Source organism: Scardinius erythrophthalmus (genome assembly GCF_964197995.2).
Source record: "Scardinius erythrophthalmus genome assembly, chromosome: 1".
Lineage (NCBI taxonomy): Eukaryota > Metazoa > Chordata > Actinopteri > Cypriniformes > Leuciscidae > Scardinius > Scardinius erythrophthalmus.
The window spans coordinates 6,489,114-6,502,838 of NC_138221.1; the positions used below are offsets into that span (position 1 = coordinate 6,489,114).

The 13,725-nt window shown below is 40.2% G+C and overlaps 1 protein-coding gene across 4 annotated transcripts in view; it reads left to right on the forward strand.

The window, feature by feature from the left end:
* LOC308700440 (uncharacterized protein) overlaps nt 1-3,837 on the forward strand; it is a 32,397-nt gene extending 28,560 nt beyond the window's left edge. For 2 of the 4 annotated variants that reach the window (XM_081382079.1, XM_081382078.1), the window contains exons 4-5: nt 1,409-1,505; nt 2,751-3,837. In XM_081382079.1, the coding sequence (XP_081238205.1) occupies nt 1,409-1,478 (70 nt within the window). In that variant the 3' untranslated portion in view covers nt 1,479-1,505; nt 2,751-3,837. Of the gene's footprint in view, nt 1-1,408; nt 1,506-2,336; nt 2,480-2,750 lie in introns of all 4 variants that reach the window. The other 2 variants (XR_014031308.1, XM_081382080.1) reach the window with 2 other exon arrangements.
* The last annotated feature ends 9,888 nt before the right edge of the window (nt 3,838-13,725 follow it).

Sequence of the window (13,725 nt, forward strand, 5' to 3'; positions counted from 1 at the left end):
GCTTTACAACTACAGAACAAAAAGAGTTAAATAAACTTATCACTTCATCTAAAACAACAACATGTTTATTAGATCCTATACCAACTAAACTACTGTGTTTAGTGTTACCTATAGTGTTACCTATAAGTGTTACCTATAGTGGAAGAGCCTCTCCTCAATATTATTAACTCATCTTTATCTTTAGGTCATGTTCCAAGAGCATTTAAACTGGCAGTTATAAAACCACTCATTAAGAAACCACAATTAGATCATAATAACCTAGTAAATTATAGACCCATTTCAAATCAAGCATTAAGCTGGTTCAAATCATACTTATCTGACCACTATCATTTTGTCTATTTAAATGGAGAAAAATCTATCATAACTCCAGTAAACTATGGAGTGCCGCAGGGATCTGTGTTAGGCCCTCTATTATTCTCAATATATATGCTGCCACTTGGAAATATTACAAGGAAACATAGAATTAGTTTCCATTGTTATGCTTATGACACTCAAATATATATTTCATCACGGCCGGATGAAAATCCTAAATTATCCAAATTGACAGATTGTGTTAAACATATAAAAGATTGGATGATGCGCAATTTTCTTTAATTAAATCCAGACAAGACAACCTCTCACAATACAACTTTAACATAGTAGGATGTCCAGTTACTTTATCCTCTACAGTAAAAGACCTCGGTGTTATACTAGATTGCAACCTGTCTTTTGAAAATCATTTTTCATATGTTACAAAAACAGCCTTTTTCCACCTTAGAAACATTGCTAAGCTACGTAATATCCTATCTGTTTCTGATGCAGAAAAGTTAGTTCATGCGTTCATGACCTCGAGACTAGATTACTGTAATGCTTTATTAGCCGGTTGTCCTGCATCCTCAATAAACAAGCTATCAATAAATTCCACTAGAAACAAACCTTGTTGTATTATTTTAATTTAATACTGTGAAGCTGCTTTGATACAATCTGTATTGTGAAAAGCGCTATACAAATATACTTGACTTAATGCTGCGTTCACACCAAACGCGAATAGAGCGTCTGGCATGAGTGATTTTCATGTTAAGTCAATGTAAACATGTTTACGCGCGTCTGGAGGTCCGCAAAATTACCGCGCCGTTTGGACGCAAATTCGCACACATCCAGTTTGTGCGAATGAGGCGAATTGAGCGCATAGCTGCTCCGGCGTTGAAACACTGGCGGACTGTGTTTAGCTCACTCAGGGCGGGTCTACACTAAAACTGCAGTGTCCGTCAAACACCATGTAAAAGTGAATTTTGCATAACAGGTGTCCTTTAAGTCACATGATCAATGTCACTATTTTTTAAACGTGATTAGCCTAATTCAGATTCTGAAATATTAATTATTCCTCTCGCATCATGTCTGTTAGAAATTAAACTTGTTTCTTTTTTAGCAGAACTACCAGAAAGCATCTGGAAGGAGAGGACAGAGAGAACGCCAGTGATCCAGAATCTGCAGAATGAAACATCATGATACTGAAGAACAAAGAGGTTGGTGTTTATTCTTGATTCCTCATTAATTCATCATGATGAAGAACATGCTGATGCTCACCAGATTTACATTGTTTCATGACCAAACTAGTGATTTATAACACAAATCATCTTCATGACATTAAAATGGATCGTACTCATGCACAGCAGTTGTTTACCATATTTAGGGCTGTAATCAACCAAAGAAAATCTTGGTCGACTAAAGTCCTGAAATTTTCGACAAAAAATCGACTAAATATTACGTTAGGAAAAAAAAAACATTTAAATTAATTAGCTGCGCACTGTGCGCTGTACTTGGTAGCCTTGTTGTCCGCCTAAATGAATTATAATTAAACATAAAAAACTAGTAGGCTATTTGCAGTATATTAAATCGTTTTTGACCAAATTATTTTGCACTGAAATGAGTCTGACACGAGTCTGTCGGCTCTGCAGCGTTGCATCACGTGCATCTGCGCGCAATATCAGAGCCTATGATTTCTGAAAATAGTACTATGTTGTCACTTGTCAACTAGTGATATCATCACAAGTTTTTTTGAGGAATATGCAACATAATTTAGACAATTGTTTCTGTCATATGTATTATAATAACTGACAGACACTGACAATCATTTCACTGCATCTCGCACAGAGCGAGGCTGAACATAGGAGCTCAGCTTCGCGGCTGAGACACGAACAGACTATTAACTTAAAGCTTTTACTCTTAAACACAAAAGGCACGTCCACTATAATAAAAAAAAGAATGTTTATTAAACAAACCAGATCAAGTAATAATATTCAGCAAACCTTCTAGTATAGCCTACTTTCTTCAATCTGTCTGTCTTTCTTCTCCAGTGGGTTGGGCTAATCCAAAAGAAGTGAAAACAAGGGGGTGTTCTGAAGACAGACTGTTACCTGTGAAACAGGGGTGCTTTGAAAACACCCCCATTAGTAATTTTGTGCTTTCCACCTGATGGAATGAGCGCGGCAAAAAATAGGTAAGGTAAAAACTGATGAAATGTACGCGGCAAAACTAATGAAATGAACGCGGCAAAAAAATCGACCAATCAGAATTTTGGTCGAGCAAGAACGTATCGACCAAATAATCGACTAATCAACTGGGAAATTACAGCCCTAACCAGATTTGATGGGATTAAAGTGTCTATTGAACTCATCAGTTATCTTGACTTGAGCCTCACTTTTCATTTCACTTTTCATTTCACATTTGTCTCTCATTTGAAATCTCGTTTGATTTATTGTTTCTTTTAGATCTAATGGACATGAACGAGAAAGCAATAACGGAAGCCAAAAAATCTGTCTCCTGCCCTCAGTGTAAAAAAACGCTTCACATGGAAAAGTCTTAAAGTTTACATAAGAGTTCTGCCTTCTCTTCTGAAGAAGTGCACCGGAAAAAATACACCGGAAAAAGCTTCTATGTTCAGGGAGCTGAAGAAGAGGCTGAAACACTTTCAAAAGAGACATGAGTCTGAAATTCATTTTAACTTGTTCATTGTTTGAGATATGTCTCTGTTCGTTTTCACTTAATTAAACTCAATTAAACTAATTAGCATTTTATCAACAGCTTATTGTTATTGTCCTGTTTAAGGAGTTCGGTCTAACACCGAACGACTGAGGTGCCTGAGCTGTGAAGGGAAGCCCCTATAAGGATGGCTCTTCTCTCGCTTTTTCAGTTCCTTTTTCTCGGCGCCAGCGCGGAAAACGTCATAAGACACAGACATCCCAGGATATTGCAGCTGTTGTCAGAGAACTGTCCGGGGGAATAAAGAACATTACTATTACAAGTTCCTCTGCTGATTAGGGGCTGTGTATCTCTTGAGTAAGGGCTTTGTGTCTGTTATAACCTAATGTGCCTTTCATAACCTACTGAGCCTCTCATAACCATGTCAAGTCAAGTCATCCTCATTTATATAGCGCTTTTAACAAAGTAGATTGTTTCAAAGCAGCTTTACAGAGATAAACGTATAATTTATGGTAACAGAGATTGTTCCTTTCATAACCCAATGTGGCTCTCATATCCAAATGTGCCTTTCATACCCTTATGTGTCTCTCGTATCCCTGTTCCTCTTTTTGATATGATTGTCAGCCATGCTGCTTCTAATTACAATGTAACAAGGCAGGACCTGAATTCAGCAAGAATTCAAGGCTATATAAGAAGACTGATGAGGACTCATCGCTCTTCCTTGCAACCAACGGCTGATACGCCAGCATTTATCAGATGTAAGAAGCTTTAAGCCTAGCTATTATCTATCTGTTAGTTAGTACTCATTTATAAATCTGTAACAAGTATTCCTTTCATTTGATTCTTTTTAATAAATTTTGTTAAAACATTTATTGTAATCATCTGACTGGACTTTGGATTTTTGAGTACGAGTCATATTCTTCGACCTGGATCCTTCCTGGAGAAAACGACACCAGAGAGTGAGCATTCTTTTAATAAAAGAATAGTCATTATGAGATTTGATTGATCATTTAGCCTAGCCAAAGAGGCAGCATATAACAATGTTGTTGTATTGCGATCAAGGTTTAAGAGTACCACAAAAGGCAACTCATAATACAAAGGGGAGATCTATTATTGTTATAATAGAATACAAATTTGTATAGACTGATCACCTAACTCTTGAGTACACGACTAAAGGAAAGGCTCTTTAGTTACCGCAAGATTATCTATCTATCTATCTATATATATCCTAGGGAGGATGTAGGATAATTGGGAACGGTATTAATCGTGATAATCCATCACAGAGCCCGGGGAAGGCCTGGCTGACACGCTAGATGTTACGAGTGCTACGCTCACTTGATTGCCCTAAACAAACGCATGTAGACAAATGTTGACGTTGAAATACAAAGTGGTACATTTATTCCAACATTCCAGCACATTGCCCATAGCAGTTCCCATCAGCGTAACAATACAAGGCGCCGTGCGCAAGTGGTCAAAAACCTTTATACCTGAGGCCAATTTACAGACATGCGCCACCCAGTGCTAGACAAAAGAAATTACAACCTGAATACAAAGCAGCATTTAGCTCTTACGCACCGGCCCCTAATTGTTGATGGCCAGCAGGCACAACAATTCAAACATATGAAACAAAAGGAACCAAAAAGTTACAAAATACCATGAGATAATCAAGATGATACCTTCACAGTTATACCCCATACACTAAACAAAATTTGGTCACAGGTCTTTCAATGACATTAGATTTTGTCTAACTTCACAGAACGTACTTGGCCCTGCTTATCAGGAAAAACTTCAAGTACTCTTGCGAGTGGCCAAGAACCACGAGGAGCCGAAGCGTCCATGATGACCACAATATCTCCAGCCTTCAAACTCCTCTTCTTGTCATTCCACTTTTGCCTCTCTTGAAGTAGAGGCAGGTACTCCCTCACCCATCTCTTCCAAAACAAGTCTGAGAGGTATTGCACCTGTCTCCACCTCCTTCTCACATAGAGGTCACGAGGCTGGAACAATCCAGGTGGTAGGGCTAGCTTCCCTTTAAGCAAAAGTAGATGGTTAGGTGTTAAGTGATTCCAAATCATTTGGATCGTCTGACAGCTTGGTAAGTGGTCGTCATTCAAGATGGCTTCTGCTTCACAGAGCATTGTATGTTAACCATCATCATCTAGCGTCTGCTGACGTAGGACAGAACTAAGGACTCTTCTTATGATGCAGATCATCCTCTCCCACACACCACCATGATGGGAACCGGCTGGTGGGTTAAAACTCCAGCGAATCCCAACTTGTGAGAGGACTCCTTCAATCTGCTGATGGTTCAGTGCAGCAAGAGCTTCCTTCAGTTCTCTATTCACCCCAACAAAGTTGGTACCGTTGTCAGACACCAGGTGAGTCATTTGCCCTCTTCTGCTTATAAAGTGCCGCAGAGCATTGATACAGGCATCCGTCTCCAAAGACGCTGCAACTTCAAGATGGACGGCTCTGCTGGCTAGACAGTTAAGTATAGTTCCATACCGCTTACAAATTCCTCTTCCTTTCCTCACTTAATAGGGACCAAAAACGTCCACTCCCGTGTTGGTTAAAGGGGGTAGATCTGGCTGAATTCTCATCTCTGAAAGACCACCTTTTGTTCCAGAAGATGTCCATTGTAGTGCCTACAGAAGCTACACTCAGTAATAATTTTCCGGATGGCCGCATTCGCCTTGGTTATCCAGAATTTCTTCCTTGCTGATGACAACGTGTGAGCATGTCCAGCATGGCCCAGACTCTGATGAACATATCTGAGGATGAGCATTGCGACATGCTGCTCTTTGGAGAGGATAATGGGATGTTTGACTTCCTCAGTCATCGCTCCCCTACTCAGCCTCCCTCCAACCCTCAATAGTCCATCAACCAGGACCGGGTCTAGCCTGTATATTGGACTGTCTTCTTAGAGGACAATGCAGCAATCTCCTGCTCAAATTGCTTCTGCTGGCAATATCTTATCACTGCAGCCTCTGCTTCTGACAGGTCGTCTACAGTCAGGGTTTTACTCCTAGGCATCACAATGAACCTTTGCCCATCAGTCTGCCTTGAACTGGATAGACTGCCTTCTTATGACTGGATTACCAAAGGCCCCTTCAGCTTTTTTCTCCAGCGAGCCTTCTCCAACAACACTGCCTTCAAACGGAGAAACCAAGCGGCTGTCCTCTTGATATTGATGGCATTTGTGGTGGCCTTTCTTCTCACCTCTTGGTCATTAGGATTCAATGAAGCATCCAGGGCAGTATTAGGCCAGTCCTCCTCCTGCTTTCACAGAAATGTAGGACCTTCCCACCACCTACTGGTCTGTAAAAAGTCTTCAACCGTCAACCCCCTCGATGCGTCATCAGCCGGATTATCCTTGGAGCAGACATGCCTCCATTGCCAGGGTTCTGATGCCTCTCGGATGGTTGAAATTCTATTAGCCACGAATGTGTGAAACCGTCTGTCCTCATTCTTGATGTACTTTATAACTGAAGTACTGTTTGTCCAAAAGACAATGTTCCAACCTGAAATTTAGTTCCACCTTTAGCATTGAGTCTACTCGTATAGCAAGGGCTGTTGTCAACTCCAGTTGAGGAATAGTTATGGCCTTCAGTGGCGTCATCTTAGCCTTACCGAGCAGAAAGGAGACTCAGGTGTGACGTTGCTGCTTCAACAACCTTGAGCGAAGTGATGTAGCTGGGCCTGGGCGACCTCACTGAAGTCCACTGGCTTGACACATCTTGGTACCTCAAATACATTGAACTGGTCGAGGTCTTCCAACCATGCTTTCCACTGGCTTAAGATGTCAGGTGGCAAGGCATCATCCCATGCACATCCTCTTCTGCATAGTTCCTGCTGCATCACCTTTGGAGGCAGTGTCACTGGTGCCAGGAAGCTTAGGGGGTCGTACACTGAGCTGATGGTTGACAGCATACCACGTCTGGAAGGTGCCTGTTGCCTCACTTCACATCTTAAATTTGAAAGAGTCAGTTTCTACGGACCACAGTAGACCCAGAGCTCTCTCCACTGGCAGCTTGTTCCGATCCAGATCCAATTCTTTTAAATCCTCAGTCATTCGCTCTGTTGCGGTGGCCTGCAAGACGGCACAGCTGTTGCTAGTCTGCTTCTCCAAGACAAAACCTCCCTTCTGGCACAGTGCAGTTAGGTCTTGGACCATCTGAATAGCATCCCCTTCGGTGGCTGAGCTCTTCAAAGAGTCATCCACATAAAAGTTTTTCTTGACAGCTTGACATACATTGGATGCAAACTCTTTCTCGTCATATAGCTTGCACAGCTCGGAGAGGACACAGCACCTAACAAGTGAACAGTCATCCTGTGTAAAGCCCTGCATTTCACCTCGAGCCCGACGGGCCCCGACTTTTTTACGCCCCTAGGGCCGGGCTTCAGGCCAATTTTCACGTCATAGTTCACATGTGGGCCGGGCCTCTGGCCTTTTTTGGGTTATCCTTCTTTTTATATTTTTACACATTAATTAAAAAAATATGAGAAGTTGACGTCGACGATAGAAAAACAAACGAAGAAGGATAGAAGAAGGCACTGGGTTAAAATCTTCCACTGTGGATGCTATTCTTTTTCCCCACGATGCTCTGTAAGAGACTGTTCTAACTTTTTGTTTGATTGGACTTTATTTTCGTTTAACTGTTGGAAACTACTGGAAAAAAGAATGGCCATGTTCTGTGGTGCATTTTTGAGGTAAGATAACCTGCAAGTTTGTTTTTGATTTATTTTATTTAATTTGTTTAGATTGGCTATTGCACATTTCATTTGCGAGCGCTGTTGTGAGCAGCCTGAGCCTGCCTCAGTATTTCAAAAAAATTTACTTACGGTGTTTTAATAAATAAACATTAAACTAACTGTCTGTGTGATATGCTTGAAGTGTTTTATATCTATGGATTTTATTGTAGCCAAGTAAAGTATTAGTGTTGATTTAAGAGGCTAAATTGATCAAACATGTTTTACTCGCTGTTGGCTCGGCTTGCTTGGTCGTCATTTTTTTTTTTTAAATGCTCTAAACATTTGTCTAAATTAACTTAATAAAGAAATGAAAAGAAAAGAAACATAACTAACAAAACGGACATATTTTAATGGCTGCAAACAGGGCAGGCTGCCGGTGTAGAAAAAAAAAAAAAAACGGGCTCGGGTCGGGCTCGGGCTGATAATTCTGATGAGCTGTCGGACACGGGTCGGGCTAGGGCCTGAGGGTCTCGGGCCAGAGCCAGGCTCGGGCCTAGATTTGAGGCCCGTGCAGGGCTCTAATCCTGTGCTCCTCCAGGTCCTTAGTGACATCTCCGTTTGGCCACCAGAGAAAACAGAGGAAGTCCCGGTCTTCTTCTGCAACTTTTACCTGGTGAAACATAGCTTGTATATTGCCCATGAATGCTACAGGTTCCTCTCTGAACCGAAACAGGACGAAACACGAGCTGAAACGAAACACGAGCTGGCAAGGTTAGGGCCCTGAAGCAGCTTCTTATTCAAGGATGCTCTTTGAAAAGTGGCTCCACAATCAAACACAACCCAAAGGGTTCTTTTCCATTCACATACTGTGCGTACTCCAGGTGCAACCTGTCATTACTCAAGAACCTTCTTCTTAAGCCCTGCATCCTTTGCTTCACCACAGCCAAGTTATTGGGCAGAGAAACATTCTTTTTTATTGAAGGGTAAGTACCTTCCATCTTGCAGCACGACTGAATCCTCCATGATCTCCATAAATCTGATGTCGTCTTGAGACATTTCCCTTTCCTCTGCAGCCTTCTCACTGAAGTCATGATATTGACTGACAAGCATGTCTTCGAGCCTTTGCAGAGAGATGTGGTTCACTGTGGCTGAGGATAATGATGCATCACTGTTTCCACTCAGTGGGCCATTAACCACCCATCCCAGCACTCTCCTAATAGCGTACGGGCCATTCTGGCCGCTATTGATGACCTCCCAGGGTTCTAATACCTTGGGTGCATTGGTTCCAATTAACAGGTCAACATCTGCCTTCACGCTTGGGATGCGCACCTTTGATAGATGAGGCCACTTAGCCAGATCCTCCGACCTAATCATATTATCCACAGTGACAGGCATTTCTTTCTGTGTGAATACCTCGGGGAGGGTATAATAGTTATTACTGTCCAAATTAGACACCTCCAGACCTGTCAAAGAGTATGCTAAACAACCCTTTCTTGCCCCATTGTGCGCAACAGGAAGCTTGTTCCTTTGCCTGTGATGTTCAACTTCCGCATCAGGTGTTCAGAGCAGAATGTGGCTGAACTTTTCGGATCTAGAAAAGCATAAGTTGTAATTACATGGCTTCCCTTTGTAGACTTCACCTTGACAGGAAGGATGGATAGCACGCTCTAGTCTTAACCGGGCCCTGTATGTCCACATGTTTGAGGAGAGGACTGTTGCTGGTCAGGTGAGGCTGTTAACTGTTCCTGAATCACTTGTCTTTTAATGTGTAGCACAGTAGGGTGAGATTGTCCACAGATTGTACATGCCAAGCGACCCTCACAGTCCCTGCTCATGTGGCGATGCATAGACATGCAAAACAAACTCCCTTTTGCCTCAGGAAGAGGATCTTCTCCTTGTGCATTTTACCTTTAAACTGCTTGCACACTCCTCCACAAGGTGGCGACGATCACAGCAAAGGCACTTAGCTTCCTCAGTGTGCTCTGTGCCCAACGGTTACTCCTTTACGTCCTCAGACAGCTCTTCAGTCACAGCAGCATCAACAATGTTACCCCTTACATGGCTCCTGGGCTCAGAGCCGGATTAACGCAAAGGCAAACTAGGCACGTGCCTAGGGCCCGATTGGCGGGATGGGGCCCAGACAGAGGGACAAAAAAAAAAAAAAAAAAAATGTACAAATGTCCTATCTACAATTTATTTCAATATTTATTTATTAACTAAAAATAGTGACGATGTTTATCTTAACCATAGACTGTTACATTACTACAGTTAAACCAATTAATGTGTCCGTTACAAAGCGGGTGCCGGCTTCTGAAAGTATGTGTAAAGAACGCATCCATCAGGTGCTGCGAGGCAAAAGCCTAATAAGCACACAAAGAAGCACATCTCATAATGCAGGTGTGTGAGTTGTCGTCATCTATTTTGGAGTGATTGCAATGTATTCTAAATATAAACTTGTACTGTAGATCAGCGTCATTTCTGGAAAAATCATTCACCGCTTTATTACGAGTTTAAAAGAGCGCGAGCGTAACGTGCCCAAGACGCGACGCTTTGAATTTGCGCGTACAATGAATAACATCGCGTCGGGAGCTGACTAGTAAAAAAGCTACACAATTAAAAGACAAGACGTCTGTATTCTAAGTTAAAAAGCCAACACACTACAACATTTTTAAATGTTTCAAATAAAGGATCTCATATCTATGGGTCTATCTTCTAAATTCTGCTGATGATTAGATTCCTGACATTACGCCAATAATATCACTTTATATATTTTTTTCTGCTCAGTAGCGATCGTGTCTTTCTCTTCCACTTGATTTGTGTATAGCATATTTAAGGTAGCAATGCAATATAAAATCACTTATGCTCATCTACTGAAGTGGGATTCTGGAACTGTGAATAAATTGAATAAAACAGCAAAATAACAACAACAACAATAACATCTTCATTAAACAAAAAAGAGATTACCTTAGATAAAGTTTGATTAATATGTACATACAGTACCGGTAAAAGTCTGGACCCATTACTATTTTTAATGTTTTTGAAAGAAGTTTATTATTATGCTCTACAAGCCTGCATTTATTTGATCAAAAATACAGAGAAAAAAAAACAGGAATATTCAGCAAGGATGTGTTAAATATATAAAAAGTGACAGTGAAGACTTTTTTAAAACAACTTTTTAATAATCAAAGATCCTGAAAAAAAGTATCACAGGTTATAAAATAAATATTAAGCACCATTTCTAACATAATAAATCAGAATGATCACGTGGCACTAAATTCAGCTTTGCATCACAGAAATATAAAGTATAGTAAAATAGAAAACCATTATTTTAAATTTTAACTATTTTCACTATATTATTTTTCTGTATTTTTGATCAAATAAATCCAGGCTTGATGAGCATAAGAGACTTCTTTCAAAAACATTAAAAATAGTAATGTGTCCAAACTTATGTACTGTGTAAGTAAAAATATACTGCTTTTAAAATTAAATGTTGTATAAATAAAAAGGTTAGGAATCATTTTTGTTTCAAGTGTTTTTTTATTGGGGGTGGGGGGCCTCCAACATGAATTTTGCCTAGGGCCTCCTAATGTCTAGAACCGGCCCTGCCTGGGCTGTGAATTAAACCTTGAAGGAGGCCTTGGTGCCGAGACAGTATGTGAATCTTGTATGTCGCCAAACAGAGGGTTCGACAGGATTTTGACACAGCGTTTGATAAACTGGACCAAGTCATTGATGTGGGCTCATTCATGAGACCTTTCCATGATGTCATGAGCTGTAGTTATCCATTGCTCTCTCATCTTAAATGGCAGCTAGGAGTTAATGGTCCTCATATTGACAGGCATGTCCAGTTCCTGCACGTAATGAAGCTACCCCATAACATTGCAGCAGCCACATAAAAACAAGGAATAGTCTTGCAGTGCTTTCAAATCCTCAGCCTTAACTGCTTGCCTGGCCAATGCCTTTTTCATATAAGCTATGGTGACCTTATATGGATTGCCAAAGTGTTCCTGCAGAAGACCTTTTGCCACTTTGTAGCCATGGTCATACGCCATATGCTGACAGCTACTGTTTTATGGTGTGTATCCCTAACCACCTTCTACCTTATTTTATTTATTCTCAGGTAAGGTAAAGTAAGTCAAATTCGATCTAAACATCAAGTATAAATTTACATACTTACAGTTCAGTCGAAAGACTGCTCCGTGGTTTAGTTCAGCTCAATTCTTTTCTATAGCAGAGACTCAAAGCAGGCTGGTTCTTTTACACTGATTATAAGTATTTTTATTATATCAAAATCAACTGGATTACATACTAGTTTATAAAGAAATAAAATAAAAACCAAAGCATAAAATAGGCAGTTCACAAGCTTCAGCTCCAGGTGGCAGGCTTAGACCATTGAACTGAGGAGAGGCCGACGGGGTCTGTCCAGCGTCTGACGTTGACATATTACACTGTGCTTTTATACTTCGTTTCACACACACTTATCACATATTCAATCGTGTAAAGATAATTTATCCAATCCAAAAATCTTGATCTATTGTTAACACTTTCAACTCCTTCAAGAGCCTCTTATAAAAAGCCTTCCTTTCCTTTGTTCTCCTTTTCTTCGCTCGGATCCTTTGTCGTCTTCTACGCTTGGTCTATAAAGAAACAGGTAATACTTTCCAATTCTACTTCTCTTGGATATATGCTTTTCACTACTTAATGTTACTTATATCTATTGATTAAATACTTAAACATGAGTACATTATTACATGCATTATTACAAAAACAAGATACAATGTTTCTCTAAATACAACAGTTCAATAATAAAGACCTTTACAAAATCGTTTCCATTGTTTTTCTTAATAAAACAATTTCACAATAAAGGCTTTTACCAAACAAGTTGCATTGTCTGTTCTTAAAGGGTACATAACATGCACAGTTTCACCTAATCTCATGTTAATCTTCAATACCTATAGAGTAGTAGTGCATCCTTAATATCTCAAAAAAGTGTTTAGTTTTATTAAATTTATAAAAGAAAAATACAGCTTTCCGATTCTCTCCGGAAAAAGCTGAGGTCCTGGAGGCGGAGCTATAGAGTCAAGCGGTAGCTTTCCAGCAAAAGACAGAAATCTGATCCAGTTGTACTTACATGAACGGGGTCTTTTATCACTGGGACCGCTCCACGTTTTAATAGCAAACGATTTGCAAATCCAGCGTCGACCTGGGCCTTGTTAATAAAACATTTGTCACTGAAATGACCAGAACACATAACCGCACTTCCTACACTCCGTTGCTGCCCCGGAAAAACAAACTGCATCCACTGTTCCTGTAACACTGGGTTCTTTGGAAAGCTGAACACGGTTAGCTTTCCCTCACATCCAAAAACACACTTTTTTGGAGACATTCTTGAACAAATCCTATGCAGCCCTGCCGATGATTTCCTGTTGAAGCGTGTTGATGTGCGCGGTCTCGCTCTCCTCTGGTCGACGTGTGCGGGCGCACTTTTCCGAGAGAAATGCTCATATAAGGAGTTCCACTATTATCTACGTCATTAGATCCACGGTCGAAAAAAACCCAGCCGAAACTTGTACCAACCCGGAAGTAAGATTTTCAGCACAGAAATTCTCCGTTATTCGTCCAAAATATTTTTTTAAAACTTTGCCCATGTTTAACATGAGAATCCATCTCTTTAACACTTTAAACAACTCTGAATACATGAAACACCATGGTACCCCCCTTTAATAAACCAGATTCACAAATAAAAGACTTTTACAAAACAATTTGCATTGTCTCTTTCTTAATAAATCAGATTCACCAATAAAAGACTTTTACAAAAACAAGCTACAGTGTCTTTCCTTATATAACACTCTATTCTACTTGGTTATACAGTTAGTAACATACATACTTTATATATGAAGATCACAGATTAATACAGAATAAATTGCATACATATATTTCACTTCTAAAACTACAATGGTGATTAATATCATATCAGCCCATATATATGAGGCATTCTAATAGAATAAATTGCATGTTTACTTAACACGCCCCTTATGCCAATTTATTCTTTTATTTCCAAAGTCAAATACT